The sequence below is a fragment of the Ursus maritimus genome, unplaced genomic scaffold (assembly GCF_017311325.1).
Source record: "Ursus maritimus isolate PB19 unplaced genomic scaffold, ASM1731132v1 scaffold_2, whole genome shotgun sequence".
Classification (NCBI taxonomy): domain Eukaryota; kingdom Metazoa; phylum Chordata; class Mammalia; order Carnivora; family Ursidae; genus Ursus; species Ursus maritimus.
Window position 1 is genome coordinate 24,276,366 of NW_024424452.1, and position 22,958 is coordinate 24,299,323.

Consider the following 22,958-nt stretch of genomic DNA (forward strand, 5'->3'; position numbering starts at 1 on the left):
CACACACACACACACACACACACACACACACACACACACACACACACGTAATACCAAACCAACCTCAATCCCTGCAAACTAAAGCAAAGCTAATTGCAAATAGTATTAGGCTCACTCGAAAATGTGGCTGGGAAGACTGTTTCATCCTCTGGAGGTAGAACAGAACCAAATTCACAGCCGGTGGGCCAGGCTGGTGTTGGTTGACTGTGGAGGTCCCCACACCATCGCCCCTCCCCAGCAAGTGCTGGACCCCAGGTGGCCTTTTGGAGATGACTGTTTCATTGAGAGGACTAATGGGGACTTTTCCACCAGCTTGCCTGTTGGTTTGCACATTTCAGGGGGGGTCAGGAGCAGTTAAGGAGTTGTGGGTGAGATTCCAAGGTGAGGCCCAGCCGAATCACGGGATGAGCTTTACAGCCAGTAGTGGGGGAGGGACCAGGGCATGTGCCAATGAAGAGAAGTCTATTTGGGAGTTGAAGTGACCATCACATTTAGAAAGTGGTGACCCACCACTGTTCCCTCTGTGGGCCTCCTGCTGCAGGTCTATGGCAGAAAAGCAAGCCCCCTCTCCCTCCTTGGTGGAGCCACAGCGATATTCTGCCTGGGACAGCAGTCTCTTTCCCTTGATGAGCTCCCCCTCGTCCTGCACTTGCCAGTGCACCCCCCGCCCCAAGCCCTTTCCCAGTTTTATTCCCTTATTCATTTTAAAAGCTCAGATGGGCCATCAGCTGACAGGCTCCCCCCAGGGTGGCAGGCCAGAAGGCAGGTGCCACAGCAGATTTTCCGCGATGATGGCACATGGCAGGGCATCCCAGGGGAGAGATGACACTCCGCTGCCTATGCAGTGAGTTCTCAGGTGTTAGATGTTGACGGAGTGCAAGTGCCAGGGATGGGTGGAGCACTCGAGGGGTTCTTGCTGCTTTTGGAGGGTATGTGGGACATGTTTTGACTTGGTTTTCTGTAAGTTCCATGAAAATGGTTCTCTTCAAAGCCCATTGTTTCTGTCATGGTTTCCATCTGTCCTAAGCAAGTCATTCCTTTGTTATTTGGCATTTCGAACATCTCGGCCATTAAAAGCCCCATGTTCTCTGCACTGTTTGGCCAGCATAATCACTAGCAGTGATGCAAAGCAAAGAGTTTTAACCTGACGGCATGAAATGTATAAAGAGGGTGAGTCTTTTGGCATATGCTCTAATGACTATATTGCTTTTTCTATGAAACAACCCATAAGCCTTTAACCTTTAAAGAAAATGAAAAAGGTTAGTGTTTGGGGCCGGGGGGGAACTGACCTCTTCATAAGCCAATATGTCTGAGCTGTTTTAATAAACCTTCTGATTTTTCTCAAGGCCCTAGTCTCTGCTGTGTCCCGTCCTCGCCACAGTTCCCCTTCCCCCTGCAACCTCGCAGAGCAATGGGGTAAACGAGGCCAGTTTGGCCATCCCTACGTGGCCCTCCTTCGAGTTTTCCTTCCAGCTAGTGCATTTCCTTGTGTTGCCACGCATGAGGAAAAAAAAGCATGGCACCAGAATGCCACCCCTACCTGACCTTTGGGAAACAGCCCCACCCCTGCCCAGAGCATGTGCTTGCTTCTAGAGGATCAGATTCCAATCCTCTCTCGAGGAGCGTCATTGGTGGACTGGAAAGCTGGAGTACTGGGGAGGAGAGGGAGGGAAAGAAGCTAGGACCCGGGGTGGGGGTGGTGGCTGCATGCAGACCCAGGATTGTGAAAATACAGAAATCTCCAAACGCCTCGGTCCAGTCCGATGAAAAACGACAGCAATACACATTCTCGTGCCAGGAAATGGTTGCTTACCCCCGCTCTCTGGAGTCCTTTGGAGCTCTCTGATCCCATCAGTGATTCCGCCTGCAAGAGCCCCCCTACCCCCCTTGCAGAAGGGGGCAATTCACCCGATCGTTTTCTCTCTCAGTTCTTGGTGGTCCAGGCGTATAAGGTGAGCACGGCGTAAATGGCTACAAGGGGGAAAGTAACGTTTCACCGACATAAAAACGGAATCAACTTTGAGCCATGGGAAAGAAACCTCACTTAATGAGACCTTTTCTCCCTCCTTTCTTTTTAAATCTTTGATACGTTATTGCACTTCTGGGTTTTGTTTTATTTTGGCTTTAAGGTTGAGAGTGGGCTGGATGCCCTCCTAACGGGGCAGAGGTGGGAAGTGAGGGCAGAGAGCAGAGAACGGGTATTTTTCTAATGACTCCACCTGAAGGGAACAAAGAGGCCCCTTTGCCAAGAGACTGTGGCCACCAGCTGCCCCCACAGAGCAAACTAAATACAAAATCAAATGGCACCTCTGTTTATGTAAACAACACCTGTTGAGGGAAAATGACCTGAAGGAGAACATCTGTGATCAAAATACCTAATTGTAAGCACAAATCTTTCTGTGTCCAGTTATTAAAATCACTCTGGGACTATAACAGCCACGCTTGTCCCCCCTTTTAATAGAAAATGGTCATTCTATCCTGGATTTCTCCACTGGATATGGAGGGTGGGGAGTGAGGGAATCAGCTCAGAGAATTGACAAACTGGGAAAATCTGGGGATCCCGTGCTTTTAGCACAGATCCCATCAGGGCCCACTGAACAAGGGTAAACTTGGAGTGGTCTTCTAGGTCGGCCAGTGCTGAATTAAACCCCAAACTGAAAGGGAGCGTTGTGGCTTTTATAATCCAATGATGCAATGATTATACCAGCTTACAAGAGTTCTCAGCAGGTGCTTTTTATTAATTGATAAAGAGCTAAGGCTCGTTTTTGATAGATAATATATATTTATTAAATGTATTAATGTGTGTTTTATAATGTACCTTCATCCTCCCCTGGCTGACTGTTGCATACTTATTAAAAAAAAATCGTTAAAGAAATTTCAAGACAATCAATGTGTACCATAAATGACTGTATATACATATTACAAATTTAAAGGTTGTAAAGCATGGGCAGATAGGTTTTATTTTCAAAATGCTGTTCTTAACACAAAAATAAAGGCTTTACTATTTACTTAAGATGTGTGGTAGCTTGTCAGAACCACCCAGAATAACTACGAGGCTTTTGGATCTGCCTGGAGGCTAAGTCTGTGGCATTTTGAATGGGGGGATCCTGGTTAACAGCAAACTGCAGAACAAATGAGGGTAATGAGTGAGCTCACCCATCAGATGAGGAACTTCCGATAGTACTTTGGGGACTCGACAACCAAGTCCTTTGTCTGTTATCGTTGTCTGGGTTTAAGTGTCTCGACTCGTTGGGTTTGCGGTCAGAGTTAACAGTCAGTCTCCTCTGGAAATGGTCATAGGCAATATGTCTTTTTTATGAAAAGAATACTCACCAGATAAACTTAAAACCCATGGCAGAGGTTTGGGACTTAAATTTAAGTATCGATCTTTGCAAAGGCAGCCAAAAGTGGGAAACTGGTAAGTAAAGCACTTCAACGTCTCTTGGCACTAGAGTTCGTTGTACATTTTAACGGCGGTTGGTGGAGAATATATCTGAAGCACTGAAGAAATAATAATGGATAAAAGAAGAAAACTTGGGGATAATGCAGAAAGTCATGATCAGGACTCTCGTATGATAAACTATACGCACTAAAGCATGTTTGCAACAAATCCTATCTTGTGCAGAAAAGATGCTGTATTCACATGTACCAAATCTAGTCGTTAAAAAAATCAACAGAGAGGAGGCATAATTTGTACATTTTCCTCACGGGTCACTGAAGCTCCGAAGGGAAAAGATCACACTGGTGGTTAAGGTGGTGGAGTCTTAGGTGCCACTTCCCCCTCCTCCTCCATTTTGCATTTCACTGCAAAGAAATGAAAGAGAAAGTCAGAATCGATTTGCGTACCTAGACAGACTTGTCATTTTGAAAACAGCAAACTTTGACTTGTGAGATCCGTGACACCAAAACCCGCTGGCCACCCACTATGGTTCTGGCGCCACGGAACCCCCGGGGAAGAAGACAGGGCCATTGTGCTCCAAGGACAGAATCTAAGGCTTCAAAACCACGTAATGTTCATGGCCATTCTTCCCCCCCCGCCCCAGTTTTATTGAAAAATTATCAACATACACTACTGTATAAGTTTGAGGCAGACAGCAGGATGGTTTGATTTGCATATCTTGTGAGCCAGTTACTAGAATAGGTTCAGCCGATCCCCATCTTCTCATACAGATACAATAACAAGAAAAGAAGAAAGGGAAAAAAGTCTTGTGATGAGAGCGCGTGGGATCTACTCTCTTCACAACTTTTCCTGTATATCATACAGCAGTGTTAGCTGGAGTCGTCACGTTGTACATTAGAGCCCTAGATCTGATTTAGCACGTAACTGCAAGTTTGTATCGTCCCTGGTAACCACAAGTCTGATCTCTTTTCCTGTGAGTTTGGATTTTGTTTTTTGTTTAGATTCCACATATATATATGAGGTCATACATAGTAGTTTTTGTCTTTCTCTACCTGACTTATTTCACTTAGCATAATGCCTTCAAAGTCCATCACAGCCATTCCTAATTTAGTTCAGTAGGTCAAAAGTGCGCTTTTCAGGTCAGGGGAACTGAAGAAAGGAAGTTTTACTGAAGATGATGACAGATTCCAGGCTCTTGACTCAGCCCAATCTGTCACCACTCACCTTGCTCCCCCCACCCACCCAAAATTTAAAAACTCAGGATAACACTGGGGTGAATACAAGGTCAGAAGGGAATCTTCTAGTCTTTCATGGTCTGGAAAAGAATGTGATCTGGGGGATTTCCTGCATCGGCCAAACAGGAAAGTTGGCAGAACACAGGACAGCACAACTTGTAAGGGAAATTGTCCCAAAAGGGAAAAGCCCCTCCCCTGGAAAAGCAGGGAAACCCAGTCCCCCAGGGTGGGGGGAATCCTTTCAGAAAGACCCTCTCATTTTTAAAAAAGTTTTTTTAAGATTTTATTTATTTGAGAGAGAGCATGCACTCCCACAAGCAGGGTGGGGGGGGCCGGTGGGGAGAGGGAGAGAATGGAGAAATTTTAAGCTGAGCACGGAGCCCAGCACTGGGCTTGATCTCAGGATCCTAAGCCGAAATCAAGGGTTAGTTGCTGAAGCGAATGAACCGCCCAGGTGTCCCCAAGAAAGACCCTCTTGTTTTTAGTAAGTCTTTGCTTCTAGTGTCCAGGTGCTTGTGGAGAGCAGTGTTCGAGCATAAAGGGCGTGGGGGCTTGTTACCGTGAAGGGCACATGTTTTGATCCAACTGGGCCCGAGCATGGAGTGAGGTGGGGACGGCATCGCGGGCAATGCAGTTACTTCCTGTTGGAAGTGGACTGAAAAGCTTTCCGCAGCCCAGGCTAGCACAACAGTCTTCAAGCTGGGGCTACACAAAGACTTTCTAGGGTACTTGGTCATGGTTTATTCAAAGAAAGTCACCTTCCAAAGCCGCAGCTTCCACACCATGGACTTGTGGTGGTGGGGTTTATACTGATCCCCTTTCCTACCTCTCCCGGTGCCGCCATTGCCAAGTGTGTAAAAACTCCCCAGGTGCCAAACAAGGAGGCAGTTTGTCTACCAGAGTCTCCTTTCTATATTTAATAACTATCAAAAATCATAGCTTATTTATTTGGCTTTGTGAACTACTACTGACTGTATTAATAACTCAAACCAGAAAAAGTATTTTTAATACTTAGAACCTGTGGTCGCCGGAAATTTTAAAGAATTGTTTTGAGCATATACACCTTTTTTGTTCCATATATGGAAGTTTTACGGGTAAACACTGTGAATACCTTACGCGTGTCTAGATCCTATTGATGACACTGATCCTTCACAGCCAAGGACGCGCTACGGCTCCGTAGGTGCTTTCCCGCTATCCTGCCGACCGGTGGTGTGATCCGGACGGGAATGTTCAACAACTGAGCGGGGACGGCAGATTCCCGACCGGTAGCATCTGCCAATTTCCGTAGCCGATGTTAAGCTACCAGCCGGACCACATAATACAGAGCTGGGAGGAGGTCTGCTCGACCTGATGGAACAGCTCAGTACAGGGCTGCGCTGGGTCCCTACCTGGAGGTCTGCAGGAAGACCTCAGGGGCGAGATGGTGCTCTAGGCAGGGTTAGGGGGAGCAGCAACGTTTGCGCCACTGGGAACCTATCAGAAATGGAAACCCGCAGCTCTACCCCAGACTTGCAGAATCAGAAACAGTGGAGCCGAGCCAGTTCGTGTTTTTACAAGCCCCCCAGGTGATGATGGATACGACTTAGAGTTTGACCCACTGCCGCTGGTTCTCCACCTTGGCTGCGTTGAAGAATTAGCTGGGCCATGTCTGAAGCCTATTAGTGCCTGGGTCTCACCCCAGACATTCTGATGTATGAGGCCCATCTGAGGCCCAGGTATTTATTCAAAGTTCCCATATGTTGCTACTGTTCGGCCAGGATTGAGAAATCCAAACTGGGGTTGGAGTCCTTTAAAAAAAAAAAGACCATAAAGACCCTCACAGCAGTTCAGAAAAGCTTAGAGTTCCCCTCAATGTCTCAAAATTGAAGCAGTTTGAATGACCTCTCTGGCCTACAGCTGGCAGACAGACGCTAGAGCCTACCAGTAGCCATAGAGGAAAGGAGGGTTGGCAGCTGGGAAGAATCCAGCCCTTGGGTTTTCTGTTGTTCCTCAGCCCTGCATGAAGAAAGACTTCACCTGCTCCCCTTTGTCCTAGTATCAACCAATTCCTGCCCATGCCTTGACTCCCTTAGCCACCCCTACACTTCACCTTTGCCTGGGGAAAAAGCCCTTATTATCTCTTTCTGATTATTAAACACAAAAATCTTGAGAAAGGAGAACAGAAAGGGATGCTAGGATCGCTCCTCCAAATTGAAAAATCAAAATACTATCTAGAGTTGATGGACTGGAAATAAAGGTGGACATGGAGCCTCATGATGGAATCACCTGGGGAGGTTTGAACATTCTCAATGCCCAGCCCCACCCCAGCCAATCAGGTCAGAGTCTCTGGGGGTGTCCACTGGTGCCACATATTGCAAAAGTGGCATTATCAAGTGAAACTGAGTGTGCACGCTCCCTGCAATGCAGCAGTTGCACACCTGTATCCATCCCCTGGGGAAACCTTTGCACACATGTTCTGGGCCACGTGGATTAAGTTGTCCATGATAGCAGGAAGCTGCAAACAACCCCAGTGTCTATCAATAGCTGACTGGATAAATAAATCGTGGTCTACTTGAACGATGAGTATACAGCAGTGAACGTGAATAAACCACAGCTACACCTGTCGACTTAGATTAGCTCACCCATGTTGAAGGAACGGTGGAAGGCACAGTGTAATACATATAGTGCGATTCTATTCCCAGCCAATCTAAATACCGAGGAGTGCCTATAAAGATAAGAAAAACTCTAAAGAGAGGCAAGAGAACCTGGCTGGCTCAGTCAGAGCGTGCAACTCTTGATCTCGGGGTTGTAAGTTCGAGCCCCATTTTGGGTGTAGAAATTACTTACAAATAAAATCTTAAAGAAAAAAGGCAAGACAACAATTAGCACAAAAGTCAGGGGAAGTGGCTTCACTGGGGGAGGAGAAGCGTTAAATGTGTTGACAGTATTCTATTTCCTTAACTGGTATGGTAGTTATACGTGAGTGTTTGCCTCATAGTTACAGGTACTTTATAGTCACTGTTGTATGAATATTTCCCCACCCCCAAAAACAGGTAAAAAGAAATAAACACGGGACGGTAGTATATCACTTGAAATTACAAAGTCAACTAATAAAGGAACAGAAAAGAACAATTTAAGTGCTTTGGGAGGTTGGAGATGGGGTATAAGTGAACTAGTCCTCATCTGTCAAAGTAGGAAATCAGTAGATAATGTCTAAAATCCTATCTATCATATCTAAAATCATAACCATCCAGAGAGAAACAGCTAAGAATTCAAAGTGATTGCTGTAGCAAAGGGTGACACAAAGATGATGCTCATTATGTCCTTCTGTCCATCCTATACAGCAGTCCCCCCCTTAACCTCGGAGGACAGGTTCCAAGACCCCCAGTGGATGCTCATAACCACAGATAAGGCCGGGGGGGGGGTACTATCTTTTAACCATGGGAACCATGTGCAGGGACTACTTTGCTAAAAGTTAAGAAACAGATTAAAGTCTCCCCTTAGTGGCTTCCTTCCTCGTCTTGGCAGAACAGAGCCTTGCACAGGTAGGTCCACAGGTGGATAAAAGGAGGGAGCCACAGAGGAGGCCGCAGGGGAGAAGCAGGTAGCGACGACTGAATGAAAGAACCTGGTTTCCATTTTAGTTTAGAGCCATCAGCATGGTTGGCCTCCACCACCAACAGACAGATGCCTCCGTGCCCCTGCATCGTCCTTGTCCCCCTCAGCAGGCTGGTGCGCAGCCAGTTCCGGAAGGGCTGGAGAGTGGAAAATCCCAGAGCCGTGAGCCAGCCCTTCAGCTTCAATTAAAGGCAGTGTGACAAGAAAGGCCCTGCATACTAATGAGACTTGCTTATGGTTTCCTCCTCTCAGTCACCCTCCTCTCCTGTTCAGTCAGTGACCGGGCTGAGAACTCCGCACAGTTGGGAGAAACTGCCTAAGGCTTGAGATACAGGAAATTCAGGGATCATGGGGTCATCCAGCTGCTCATTTGGGTTGCCCAGATGTGGCCTCAGCATGAAGGGATCACCTGAGACAGACCCCTGGGCTACTCTACACCTTTAGACTCAGATCTCCAGGAGTGAATCCTGGGAATCAGCATCCCCCACCTCTGTGCTTGGCTTTGAGTGATCCTTTTGATGTGACAAGTTTGGGAAAGAGCACTGTATCACTCAGCCAGCACTCAGCACCTGCCTCCCGAGGGCCCAGGTGTTAGATGGTGCTGGGAGAGCAAATAAGACAAGGCCTGCAAAGTGCTTGGCACTGAGTCCTATCCAGAATTAAGCACTCAGTAAATATTACCGATTATTATTTTTAGGGCATAGTCTTTGATCTCAAGGAGCTTTCTGTCCAGACGGGGAAGCAGAAAAATAAACAGGGAATTGTAAGAACCAAAAGATGTGCACACACCATAGGGAAAAGTTGCTTCAATAAATGTCCATCCAAAGAGGAGCCTGGTTCACACACTCAAGTCAACAATATACTTAAGAAACCTTAAAGTATGAATTTGTTATCCAATTAGCCCCCAGTTTCTAGGATTCAAGGTAAATAATACAAGCAAACCCTTCTGTGGCACTGACCGAGCTCTTTACACGTATGAAGTGATGGTGAGGTTAGGTGCCGTGATTTTCCCGTCTGAAAGACAAGGAGACCGAGGCACACAGGTTACGTGGCTTGCCCATGGTCATACCTTGGGCTGTCTGGCTCCTGCATTCATGCTCTTAACCCCTGCAAGGTCATGGTCTCACAGTGTCTCTCACCCGGCAGATGAAGATCTCCGTACTCAAAGATACCACAACGAGGCATGCAGACAAAGGTGTTTCCTAACACATCATTTCACCACAAAAACAGCTTGGGAACAACCTAAACGGCCAACAATTGGGGAATGACTAGGTATCTGATAATTTATAAACTTGGTAAAACATACGAAGCCATTAAAAATGTGATGCTTTTGCCAACTTTGAAGGATCAGGGAGAAATGCCAAGCGGAATTCAGTGAGGCACATTTTCTGTAAATTTTGACAATGTGAATTTAAAATTGCTCAATACCAAAAGTTAACATTGTCTCCAAGGAGGACACCAAGGCTGTCTGTTGGTGTTGGAAGCCAAACATGATGATGTTTCTAGGGGCAAAGTGGAAACAAGTTTCTTTCATTCAATCAACTCTGCCCCTTTTTCCCCTGCCTTTCTAAAAAAATTTTTTTGGAGAACAAATGACTCCTGTTTCACATTTATTCCTGGTTGAGGCCTTCCACAGTACATCCTTAAAAAATTTTTTTAAAAGATATATTTATGTATTTCAGAGAGAGACAGAGTGAGTGTGCCGTGCACACACACGAGTTGAGGGGGTAGAGGAGGGAGAGTGTCTTTTATTCTTTTTTAAGATTTTATTTATTTATTTATTTATTTATTTATTTATTTATTTATTTATTCATTTATTTGAGAGAGAGAAAGAGAGAGAGAATGAGCATGAGCAGGGGGAGAGACAGATGGAGAGGGAGAGGCAGACTTCCTAATGAGCAGGGAGCCTGATGTGGGGCTCGATCCCAGGACTCTGGGATCATGACCTGAGCCGAAGGCAGACACTTTGAGCCATCCAAGTGCCCCAGGAGAGAGAGTCTTAAACAGACTCTGTGCTCAGCGTAGAGCCCACAAAGGGTTCAATGTCACAACCCTGTGATCACTACCTGAGCTGAAACCAAGAGTCGGACACCTAACCAGTTTCACCTTTCAGGTGCCCCAAGGAGATAATGTATTTAAAGTGCCTGGTGCAAGGATTGACACATAGTGGATACTCAACTAATGTGACTTCTTTTCTCCTACATGGACTGTAGAAATGTCAGCTGAAATCCTGCTAGACAGTTCACTTAGCATTTTTTTTTAAGTTTTTATTTATTTATTTGACAGAGAGCGAGCCAGCCATCGAGAGAGAGAACACAAGCAGGGGGAGTGGGAGAGGAAGAAGCAGGCTCCCAGCGGAGCAGGAAGCCTGATGTGGGGCTCGATCCCAGGACCCCGGGATCACGCCCTGAGCCGAAGGCAGATGCTTAATGACTGAGCCACCCAGGCTCCACTTCACTTAGCATTTTCAAAAATTCATAGCACATCACTCATCTGCCAGTTATTTCTCTTGCAAGCTCGCTATCAAACACAGTTAAGAACTTGAAAGTAAGCAGATGCCAGCGTAGATGCTCTGAAATGCGTGCCCCAAACTCTGCTGTATTGGTTACAGGAGAGCCCCTGCAGCCTCTCTCAGAACATGTGTGCTCATTCTTTAAATCTCATTCTGGCAAACGGAGCTATCCCAAGAGTATAACTGAGTTTAGGAACACAATGGTGTGTCCCAATGGCGGATGATGACATAAAACAGTGTGCATCATTGTTAGACGTCATGGAAATTATAGGCATGATGAGAGAGCTAGCACACATCCACCCACCCACTAGGGTGGTGACAATGAAAGAGACTCACCATATCAAGTGTTAGCAAGGATGCAGAAGCGACTGGAAAGTTCAGGCACCACTAGTGAGAACGGGAAACAGGGCAACCGCTTTAGAAAAGGACTTGACAGTATCCTCTAAAATCAAATATTTTGTATACTCACAGACCCATCAATTCCACTCCTGGGTAGTCTGTAACTGAAGTGAGTGTTTCAAGCCAGAATACGTATACAAAGACATTCATAATAGCAGCATTTTTCATAATAGCCAAAAACTGGGTACAACTCAAGTGTTCATCAGTAAAGTGAATGGATATACAAACTGTAATCATATTCATATGAAAGAATACTACACATTGGTGAAAAAGAGCAAACTACTGTTATCCTCAACAATCTGGCAGAATCTTCCAGACACAATGCTCAGAAAAAGATGCCAGGCACCAAGAAGTTCATCCTGTGTTTTTTATCCCCATTAATATCCTCATTAATATGAAGTTTGAGAATAAGCAAAACTCTTCTATGGTTTTAGGAGTCAAAACAGAGTTTGCTTTGGGTTTGGGGGCTGCTGACTGGGTGGGGCACGAGCGAGCCCACAGAGGGGCTGGACATGTCTTTATCTTGATCTGGGTGGTGGTTATGCTGGGGTATACGCACACAGAAGTTCACTTAGGACTAGTATATCCTACTGCCTGTAAGTTTTACTTCAACAGAAATTAAAATAAAATAAAATAAATTGGAAAATGGGGAGGAAGAGAATAAAGATCTGAGGACCTTTGAATTCAGATCCAGGGCCAAAAGTCTTAGGTGCCTCAGCAGTCCCTAGGGGCACCACACACCTTGCAACAGAATATTAACAATATCACATAAGTAATCAAGAAACTTGCATTAACTGAATGCTAGACATTAGGTTCATTTATCAGCTCATTCAATCTCCCCAGCTACACTGGGAGGTAGATGCTATCATTATTTCCATTTTAATGATGAGAAAACTAAGGCTCAGAGACACTATGCAACTTGCTCAAGGTCACAGAGCTAAGTAAATGGCCATGCCAAGATTCTAAGCCTGGTCTATCTGAGTTCGAAATCCATGGTCTAAACCATCAAGTCATCCCTGATCATGACCCAGAAGCATCCAATGGAGCTTACAGTCATGTTCCATACTTTCCAATTAGGAAGGCAGGGGATCTACATATATATTACCAAGATTTTATTTCTCTTCTGCTTCATTGGACTGAATTTTAAAAATCAGGTTATTTTTCCATTATAAAAATAAAATGTAGCCATTATAGAAAATTGGAAGAACACAGAAAAAGTGTAAAGAAATCAACAACAACAACAAAAAAACTCCATGTTCCCCCAGTGGAGGAACAAATGGTGGAAAATTTTTTGTTGTTTAGGAAGAAATGTATGTTGGGGCGCCTGGGTGGCTCAGTTGTTAAGCGGCTGCCTTCGGCTCAGGGCGTGGTCCCGGGGTCCTGGGATCGAGCCCCGCATCAGGTTCCTCCACTGGGAGCCTGCTTCTTCCTCTCCTACTCCCCCTGCTTGTGTTCCCTCTCTCGCTGGCTGTCTCTCTCTCTGTCAAATAAATAAATAAAATCTTTAAAAAAAAAAAAAGAAGAAGAAATGTATGTTGACTTTCGAGGGGTAAATGTCAGTAGTCTGGTAAGTTTACCTCCCTTTCTTGACAATGTCAGACGTTGGGCTGCATTATTTTAGGGAAAGTTGAGCCTTGGAAGCCACAAGGCATCGGGAAGAATTTGACAGTCTTGAATGTGCAATAATTAAGACTTATTGCTAACTTCTAAACAGTGTTACTAAAGTAAACTCAGTGAAGTCTCCTTGAAGGCAGTATTTCAAATGGGAACATTTGGTGCTGGAAGTGACAACGTTGGTTGTATTGAGACATCAAATTTTGACCCTGGAAAAGATCTGGATTCCTAGAAAGGAAGATGTTTAACAAAAGGCTTGTTTTTTATTTTATTTTTCTTTTTAATAAGTGAGGCCCCGGTTGGGGAAGGGAACCACCAAGGCAAAACCAGTGACCGGGGCATCGGAGCAGGGTGTAGTTGTTCAGAGCACACCTTCTGGAACCAGAATCCTAGCATCATTTACCAACTGGGTGACCTGAGAAAGTCTCTAAAGCCCTTGGAAGCCTCCGAGACCTCAGGGATAATAAGACCTTCCTCTCAGTGGCATGAGGATCAAATGAGATGACCCATTGCCCGGCACACAGTAGGTGCTCAATAACATTCTTTTTTTTTTTTTTAAAGGATTTTATTTATTTATTTGACAGAGAGACAGAGAGAGATCCTGAGCAGGGGGAGCACCAGAGGGAGAGGGAGAAGCAGGCTTCCAGCTGAAAAGGGAGGCTGATGCAGGGCTTGATCCTGGGACCTTGGGATCATGACCTGAGCCGAAGACAAACGTTCAACCGACTGAGCCACCCAGGTGCCCCAAAATTCTTTTTTTTAAGATTTTATTTTTAAGTAATCTCTACACCCACTCACAACCCTGACATCAAGAGTTGCCTGCTCTACTGACTGAGCCAGCCGGGCACCCCTCAATGAAATTATTTCTTTTTTTTTTAAATACTTTATTTATTTGAGAGAGTGCACACAAGCGGCGGGGGTGGGGTGGGGGGAGCAGCAGAGGGAGAGGGAGAAGCAGACTCTGCTGAGCAAGAAGCCCGATGATGGGCTCCATCCCAGGACCCCAGGATCATGACCTGAGTGGAAGGCAGACACATAATGGACTGAGCCACCCAGGTGCCCCTCAATTATTTCTTAATCATACAAGTAACAGTGTCTGTAGAAAAACTGGAAAATATGCTATTTTCAAACAGATGTTTAAATGAATTTTCTTTAAGTCATGTGGATAAGGTTTATGTGCTATTCATATGTCTAAATCTCTGTAAGCATTTTCTCTCCACCTCTCAATTTCCGAGGGTAGGTCCATTTAGCTGAATCTCATCAAGACCAGAGTTTCAGCACAGCCGATTACACTGCCACCATCCACTAGGTTGCCCTTCAAAATTCAGTGTCTTCAAAAGTCTAGTGAGTCATGGGTGTGAATGAACAGACGAACCCCATCAGCCGCGTCTTGTGACTTTTTTATTTATCTCTGCATTCTCAGCTGCCGCTGCCAAGACTGAACCTTTAGAAATATCCCAAGCATTTTGAATTAGCCTGGGTATAAACAGTCTCATCCAGTTCAGACGGGCAGAAGCTCCTATATTAAATGTTGCCTTTAAGCGAAAAGGAAACAAATCATCCAGTTTATTTTTAAGCAGTTCCTTTAGAAGTGTAACAATTTAATAACTAATCGAGAAATCATTTCAATCTGTACTGAGGGACTGGGGCAGTATTCACTCATTACCTTAGTGCTTGGTCCAGAACCCAGAGCAGACTTGAGCCATCTCAAGTCAAGAAACTCCAAAGACTAAGAAAACAAACTTATCAAACGTTAAGAAAGGGGTTGGGAATTAACAAACCAAGCGTTTCAACCACAGGGTTCTTCCTAATAGGAAGAATACTGAAGAGAAAATGTGAATGTTTCTAACCATGGATATTGGTGAGAAACATATGTACCTCCAAACAAAACTGCATTTTAGAAAGAGTTACTCATAACACCTATGTCATTCTTAACCCATAAATGTCTCCTAAATGCATCCACTTCTGCCCATTCTCACTGCCACTGGTCACCTAATCTCTCCTCACCTGCGGCCACATCCATCTTTTTAGATAGCCCAGCTGATGCCGCCATTGCTCAGCTAAAACCCTTTAAACGCTCCCTGCTGCCCTCAGGATCAAGTCTACAGTCTTTAACAGGTCCATGAGGCCACTGCTTTCTCCTGGCTGCCCCATCACCCTGCATTCTGCTTTTGCCATATAGGCCTTCTTTCGGTCCCCCTTCCAGGTTCGGGGTCTTTACTTAGGTCCATTTCTCATCCTGGAAAGCCCTCCCTGCCACTCACATCTAGTTAATTCCTAGCTCACTTCTGATCTCAGCCTAGGGGAACCTAGTCAAATTTCCCTGCTAGGCTCTGGTAGCACCCTGGACTTCTTTGTAGCACTCACCACAGTTTGTAATCAAGTACTTGTGTGATTACTGGAATAGTGTCTGTTTCCTCCACTAGACTTTGGGTTTCTAGGAGAGCAAGGTGGTGGTGTATGGTCTCCATTGTATCCCCAGCACCTGGAACTGTCCAGTCCCACCCCCAGAGCGGGTGCTCGATCAATCCTTGTTGACCTAATTAAGGAATCCTACTCTAGCTTCCTTTTGTAAGCCCCAACCACCCTCTCTCTCAGACACAAAAGGACACACATCTTTCTTGGGAAAAGAACACTCAGACTTTAGTATCAGAGAGGTAAATGTTTTCATTTTGGCTCAGCACTAACTACCAGCACACCCTAGGCCCAGTCATTAACCTTCTCAAAGCTTCTGTTTCCTTGCCTATAACATTGGGTTCCCCATGGATCTTATTGCACAAGTAATCTTAATATTTAAATACATTAATTGAGGCCACATACAAAAATCCACCACAAGAATGACGGACAAAACAGATGCAACAGGTGCATAATAAATGGTAGTTCTGGGGGTGCCTGGGTGGCTCAGTAGGTTAAGTGTCTGCCTTTTGGCTTAGGTCAAGATCTCAAGGTCCTGGGATCAAGCCCCGCATCAGGCTCCCAGCTCACTGGTGAGTCTGCTTCTCCCTCTTTCTCTCCCTCTGTGATCTCTCTCACTCTCTCACTCTCAAATAAATAAATAAAATCTTTAAAAAAATAATAAATGGTAGTTATTATCATGGTTCAAACTGCTGTGTGCCTGCTTTCCTAGGCTAAGCCGCTTTAGCCCCTGCTGCTTCTACAAAGTAATCCAAAGCAACAAAATACGTTGGGGGCCTGCTGCCTCACTTTTTGCATTCCTTTGTCAGCATCTACTGTGTGCTTGTTGATGCTAGATCTAAAATGGTGAACACGCCAGACAGAGCCATTGCTCTCTTGGAGCTAATCCATGTTTTAATTAAAAGATAAGTGTTTTCAATATGTAAACAATATCTTCTATAGCTACACAAATGGAATTAAACCATCTCATGGCCATTGCTGAGAAATTATTCTAAGAAACTAATCTGAAATACATACAAAGATTTAGGAATGAAGGCATCTACTTGGTGCATGATATTTAAAACACTGTTCTTTGGCTAATGTGAGAAACATTTAATGCCTACTCTTTATTTTTTTAAATGTACTCTTTAAACATTTTTTTAAAGTAATCTCTACACCCAATGTGGAACTCAAACTCAAAACCCTGAGATGAAGAGTTGCATGCTCCACCAAATGAGCCAGCCAGGCTCCCCTAAGGTCTACTCATTATGATTGTAATTCCCAGGCTGATAGGAAAGACCTGAATGTCAGGGCATCATCTCCATTTTGGCTACCTGTTGCAACCTTTTTTTTTAAGATTTTATTTATTTATTTGACAGAGACACAGCCAGCGAGAGAGGGAACACAAGCAAGGGGAGTGGGAGAGGGAGAAGCAGGCTTACCACCAAGCAGGGAGCCCGATGCGGCGCTCGATCCCAGGACCCCGGGATCATGATCTGAGCCGAAGGCAGACGCTTAAGGCTGAGCCACCCAGGCGCCCCTACCTGTTGCAACTTTTAATGTAGCTAGCAACAGTAACAACAACAATGATGAAAATAATAATAACAGTTATTATTATTATATAGGAGCACCTGGGCAGCTCAGTTGGTTAAGCATCTGACTCTTGATCTCAGCTCAGGTCTTGATCATAGGGTGGTGAGTTCAAGCCTCACATTGGGCTCCATGCTGGGCATGGAGTCTACTTACACAATAAAAACATAAAAATAACTATAAGTACTACTGATTGAGTCGTATGTGTGCTAGGCCATATATTCCTATATTCCTTTAATCTTCAAAACAACTCTATTATAATTATCTGAATTTTTCAGATGAGAACATTGAGGTTCAGAAAGGTTAGTGACTTTTCTAAGTTGCAAATGTGAGATTTGACTCTTATTTGTGCCTATTCTACTTTTAGGGAAATCATCTCAACATTTGAATGAAAAGATTGATGTTTTCAATACGTAAAAATATCTTCAGTACCTTCACAAATATAAAACTGTCTTAGGAATGAAGGTAGCCATGGTGTCAATATTTACAATGCTGACGTTCAGAAACAAGTGTCTGGTAGGAAGATAATTAAATTATGTACTAAGCGTATGTAAAATAAGTTTATAATATAGAAGGATGTTTACAATCTAGAGTTAGGGACACATGAAAATAATTGTTATGGAGTGTCATTTCATTGATGTAAAATGAAAGATAAAGTTGCATTTTCAAAAACACTGACAATAAAGATGATAATTAGAGATTCAAAGGTCCCAGATTTGCCAAAAAACAACCTCAGAAAAAAGAAAGTTGGAGGATTCGAATTTCCTGAATTAAAAACTTATTATAAAGCTACAGTGATGGAGACTATGTGGTACTAGCATAAGAATAGACATATAGATCAACAGAATAGAATTGAAAGTCCAGAAATGAACCCTTACATTCATGCTCGACTGATATTTAACAAAATTGCCAAGATCNGGGAAAGAAGAGTCTCTTCAACAAGTGTTGCTGGATGCCTGCATAGCTACATTGGGAAGGATGGAGTTGGACCCTTTCCTTAGGCCATATACAAAAATTAACTCAAAATGGGTCAAAGACTTAAATGCAACCACTTGAATCATACAACTCTTAGAAAAAAATAAAATAAATCTCTATGACCTTGGAATAGGCCATGGTTTCTTAGATATGATACCAACAGCACAACCAACAAATGAAAAAATAAATTGGACGTCATCAAAATTGAAAACTCTTGTGCTTCAAGACACCAAGAAAGTGAAAAGACAGCCCACAAAACTGCAAATTATGTATCTAATAAGAGACTTGTGTCTAGAATATACAAGGAGCTCTTATAGCTCAACAATAAAATGACAATCCAATTTAAAAAGGCAAAGGATCTGAAAAGGCATTTCTCCAAAAAAGATATACGAATGGCCAATAAGCACATGAAAAGATTCTCAACATCATTAGGCATCAGCAAAACATACATCAAACCGCGATGGGATACCACTTCACACCCACTAGGATGGCTAGAATCCAACAGACAGATAATAACGAGTGTTGGCAAGGATGTGCAAAGATTGGAACTCTCATCCATTGCTGGTGGGAATGTAAAACGGTACAGTCTGGCAGTTCCTCAAACAGTTGAATCTAGAGTTACCATATGACCCGGCAATTCCACTTCTATGTATATGCCCAAGAGAAATGAAAATGCATGTTCACACAAAACCGGTTCATGAATGTTCATAGAGCATTATTCAAAATTGCCCCCAAATGGAAATGAGTCCAATGTCCATCAAGTGATGAAGAGGTGAATGAGATGTGTTACATCCGTACCATGGAATATTATTCAGCCATGTTATGAGCTGAATTGTGTTCCCCCTCCAATTCGTATATTAAAGCCCCAAACCCCTCAAGTGACTGCATTGGAAATAGGGCCTTTAAGGAGGTGATTAAGGTTAATGAGGTCATAAGGGTCAAGCCCTAATCCCATAGAACTGGTACTGTCCTAAGAAGAGGAAGAGATACAAAGCTCTCCCTCCGCTGTATGAAGATCGAGCTGGGAGGCAGCTTCCGCAAGCCTGTAGGAGAGCTCTCACCAGAACCTGACCATGTCAGCACTCTGATCTCCAACTCCCCGCCTCCAGCACTGTGGGAAAATATCTGTTGTTTAAGCCGGCTAGTCTGTGGTATGTTGTTACGGCAGCCTAAGCTGACTAATACAAGCCATAAAAAGAAATGAAGTATAGATAAATGCTATGACATGGATGGACCTTGAAAACATTGTGCTGAGTGAAATAAACCAGTCACGAAGGCAACTCTACAGAGACGGAAAGTAGATTAGTGGTTGTCTGGGCCTGGGAGGAAGGGGGGGTCTTGGGGAGTTATGGCTAAGGGGAGTAGGGTTTCTTTGTGACATGATGAAAAGATGCTAAAATTTATTGCAGTCATGGTTGCAAATTCTGTGAAAATACTAAAAGCCACTGCTTTGTACACTTTGAATTGTATGACATATGAATTATATCTCAATAAAGCTTTTTTTAAGAAAGAAGGACAACCATTCAATAGTGGTCATCTGTGGGTGGTAAGACTTACATTGACCAACTTTTTTGTTCAATTTTCCACAAAGGGCAATTATTGCTTCTTTTTTGCAAGAATTACTTTTATAATCAGTTAAGAAGAAAGTTACTTTCAAAAATTCCATGAAAACAAAGGCCAGCAGTATTCTCCTTTCTTCAAGGCTGATAAAACTCACACCTTTGCAAAAGTCAGATACCCCCAATGAAAACTCCCCCTCGACCAGGCTTCTCAGTGTTCCTTGTTCTTTCATATACACAATCTCATGTGAAATTCCCAACCTCTGTGTTGTAAACAAGGCAGATAGATGCCTGTTTTCTTTCTGAATGTATTTATATCTCGCTTTCTCCCTAAAAGGATTTGAGATACTTCATGACAAAATATGGTAATAAAAATAGAAGGAAAAAAAAAAAGAAAAAAGGAAAAGTCCAAAGAGAAATGAATTCTGATGCACTAGCCCAAAAAGCCATTAAGCCGTTACACAAGATCTTTAAATTGAACTCTGAGGTTCCCGGCAGACAAGGTAAACAGGGAAAGTTAGGGAAGAAGCAAACCATTTCCTCAAGGGAAGCAACATTTTTCTGGCACCATGTGCTGTATAACATTTCTCATATGAGGACTTATTTTTGTAAAAGGATTCAGATGGAGTTTGACCCTAACAACATTTTTACGGAAGATGCCAAAGTACATTTAATATGGCTGTTTCCTAGAGCTACCCTGCTTTCGTAAGCCAAACATACACGGTTTTGTAAGCCAAAGATATGGCAAATTCAGGTTAAATCTAAATCTTAGAGGACCTGAGTTTATCTGATCTAATCCAGTGGTTTTTATCTTTGTAAACTGCCACCTACAATAAGAAATACAATTTATATTGCTTTAATAGTACACACACACACACACATACACACCTGAAACTAAACTTTCACCTATGAGCATTCCCTTATTATAAGCAATACATACTAATATTTTCTGGATCTATGCTTTTATTTTTTAAAGATTTTATTTATTTATTGTAGGGAGAGATAGAGAGAGAGCACGAACAGGGGGAGGGGCAGAGGGCGAAAGAGAGAGAATCCCAAGCATATGCCACACTGAGTGCGGAGCCCCACTCGGGGCCGGATCTCAGGACCCTGAGATCACAACCTCAGCCAAAATCAAGAGTTGGACACTCAACCGACTGAGCCACTCAGGCACCCCTACTCTTTTATTTTTTACATTCTGTGGCAACCCACCAATCGATTTCACCATCCACAGTGGGAAAACAGCTCCAATATGCTTCAAAAGCCGTATGGTTTACAGTAGTCACTGATCGTTACTGAGCACCTAATGTGTATGAGGCATTGGACTGAGCATGTTACACGCACTGTCTCATATGGGTCTCTTTGGGATCCAGTGAGGGGAGTACCTTTATCATTTCCATTGTACAGATGAAGAAACTAAAACATAGAGAGGTTCAGTAACTTGCTCAAGGTCACAGAGCCAGTGAGAATCTGCAGGTAAGCGTGAGCTCAAATCTTTTAACTCAAATCACCTCTCAGTTGGACTTTTAGAGGGGTGTTAATCTCATTTCACAGTTAAAAGATGGAAGATCAGAAAGGTTAAGTGCCTTGCTCAAAGACACACAGCTAGGAAGCTTCCAAGCAGGGTTTGAAGGTACATCTTGGGACTCCAAGCCCTGGACTTTTTCTGCCATTATTACCTGCTCTCTCTGGATAGCTTCAAACATCACTTTGAAACCTCTTAAGAGACGAATCTCTAGATGCCATGAAAAGCAAATGAGGGCAACTCCAATGCACATGGCAACAGGAAGATGTTACATAAGACTCAATTTCTGCTACCTCTCTCCTACTTGGATGGGACAAAATAAGGCACTTTTTAAAAGTTTTTCTAGGGGCACCTGGGTGGATCGGTCAGTTAGGCGTCTGCCTTCAGCTCAATTCATGATTCCAGGGGCCTGGGATCGAGCCCCACATCAGTCTCCCTGCTCAGCAGGGAACCTGCTTCTCCCTCTCCCTCTGCCATCCCTGCCTGCACCCCCACCCCTCCACCTGTGTTTTCTGGCTCTAGAGAAATAAAAATCTTAAAAAATCTTAAAAAAAAAAAGTTTTTCTGTATACCAAAGTATTAGTGACAGCATTGGTGGGTAACTTTTTCTGATCTCTTGATGCTTTTCTGTATTTTCATCATGAGAATGTATTACTTCAATAAGGGGACAGTTTTTAAATTAGCTTAAAAGGAATCAGCCTGTCCTTCTTAACATCTAGCTTCCATAGCTCTTTACCTTGAAAATTTTCCATGTCCTGGACTAATGAGAGTTGAATCTGGAAATTGGCAAGACACTTTAGCTATTCAGATCCTAAATTTAGATCCTAAGGGCAAATACCATGCGTCAACAGGGCTGTACTGGCGCTCGCAGGGAGAAGGCGGGACAATTAAGCGGGTGGGACCACTGCCCTTCAAACCAGGCTAACAGGCATAGAGGGACATGTGCTTCTTGCCCTCAGTGATTTAATCAGAGGTTGGATCCTGATGGATTTCGTATGAAACCAAACACCAACAGATTTCTCCTGAGCATTTGAACTCCATAAATAACTCTGTGCATTGCAGCATAATGAGGTGGGAGAGAGGAAGGACTCTGGAATCTAGCTGTCTGGCTTTGCTACTTCTTTGCTGTGGGGCCCTTGCTACACTGTTCAGCCTCTTTATGCCTCAGTTTCTTCATCTATAAAATGGAGACCGCAGTAGTACCTGCTTCACAGGGCTGCTGCAAAGACTGAGTCCCCGTTATGGAAACACTTGGAAAAGTGTTTGCCTCATAGCAAGCACACAGTGAATATGAACACCCTGTGTTATGATTTCAGAAAACATAAATAATCAAAAAAGGAAAGTGAAAACCCAAACAGGCAGAAATCAATCAACCCATCAATCACCAGCATTACTACCACTTAGAAATAATCACTATACCGGGGTGCCTGGCTGGGTCAGCTGGAGAAGCATGTGACACTTGATCTCAGGGTTGTGAGTTTGAACCCCACGTTGGGTGTAGAGATTACTAAAAAAAAGAAATAAACTTAAAAAAACCCACAATTAACATTTTAGGATTATATTCTAGTAGACTTTTCTCTTTGTCCATTTATATATTATATGTAAGCATATGCCTTCCCTTTATTTGTTTGTGTGTTTGCTTGCTTGCTTGGAAACAGTTCCATTTACTTGTCCTTGGAGTGTTTAGCAAGCTAGATAATTTGGGAAGGGGATTATGAAACACAGATTCACTCATTAATCGACAGACATTTCTTGAGCATCTACCATGTGCTGGACACTGTTCTAGGTGCTAGGGATAGAGAAGTGAACAAAACAGGAAAGAACAAAAAAGTCCCTGCTGTTACAGAATTTAAATTGTATGGTTACACAGGCAATAAACAAAATAAATCTTTAAAATCCTGGGTGATTCAGAAGAATTAAACATTTGGAAAAAATTCTGAGTACGTTATGTGTACTATGTAGTCAAAGACAATTTGTAGAGAAACTCGTACAGTTAACTACAACGTATATGCAGCCCCGTGTAACATACACAGGAAACATGGCGCCCAGCCATCTGGGACTCAGCTTCCTCCAGATCCTTCATCACAGCCTGAAGGGCAGCCATGACATGTTTCTTTATTCCTGTGAGGCTGCAAAGAAGGGGTGGCACCCACACCAA

The 22,958-nt window shown here is 43.6% G+C and overlaps 1 protein-coding gene across 2 annotated transcripts in view; it reads right to left on the reverse strand.

Moving 5' to 3' along the window:
• Positions 1–6: 6 nt before the first annotated feature.
• IQCK (IQ motif containing K) overlaps positions 7–22,958 on the reverse strand; it is a 119,658-nt gene continuing 96,706 nt past the window's right edge. For both annotated transcript variants that reach the window (XM_040635261.1, XM_008696959.2), the window contains one exon: positions 7–3,804. In XM_040635261.1, the coding sequence (XP_040491195.1) occupies positions 3,749–3,804 (56 nt within the window). In that variant the 3' untranslated portion in view covers positions 7–3,748. The remainder of the gene's footprint in view (positions 3,805–22,958) is intronic.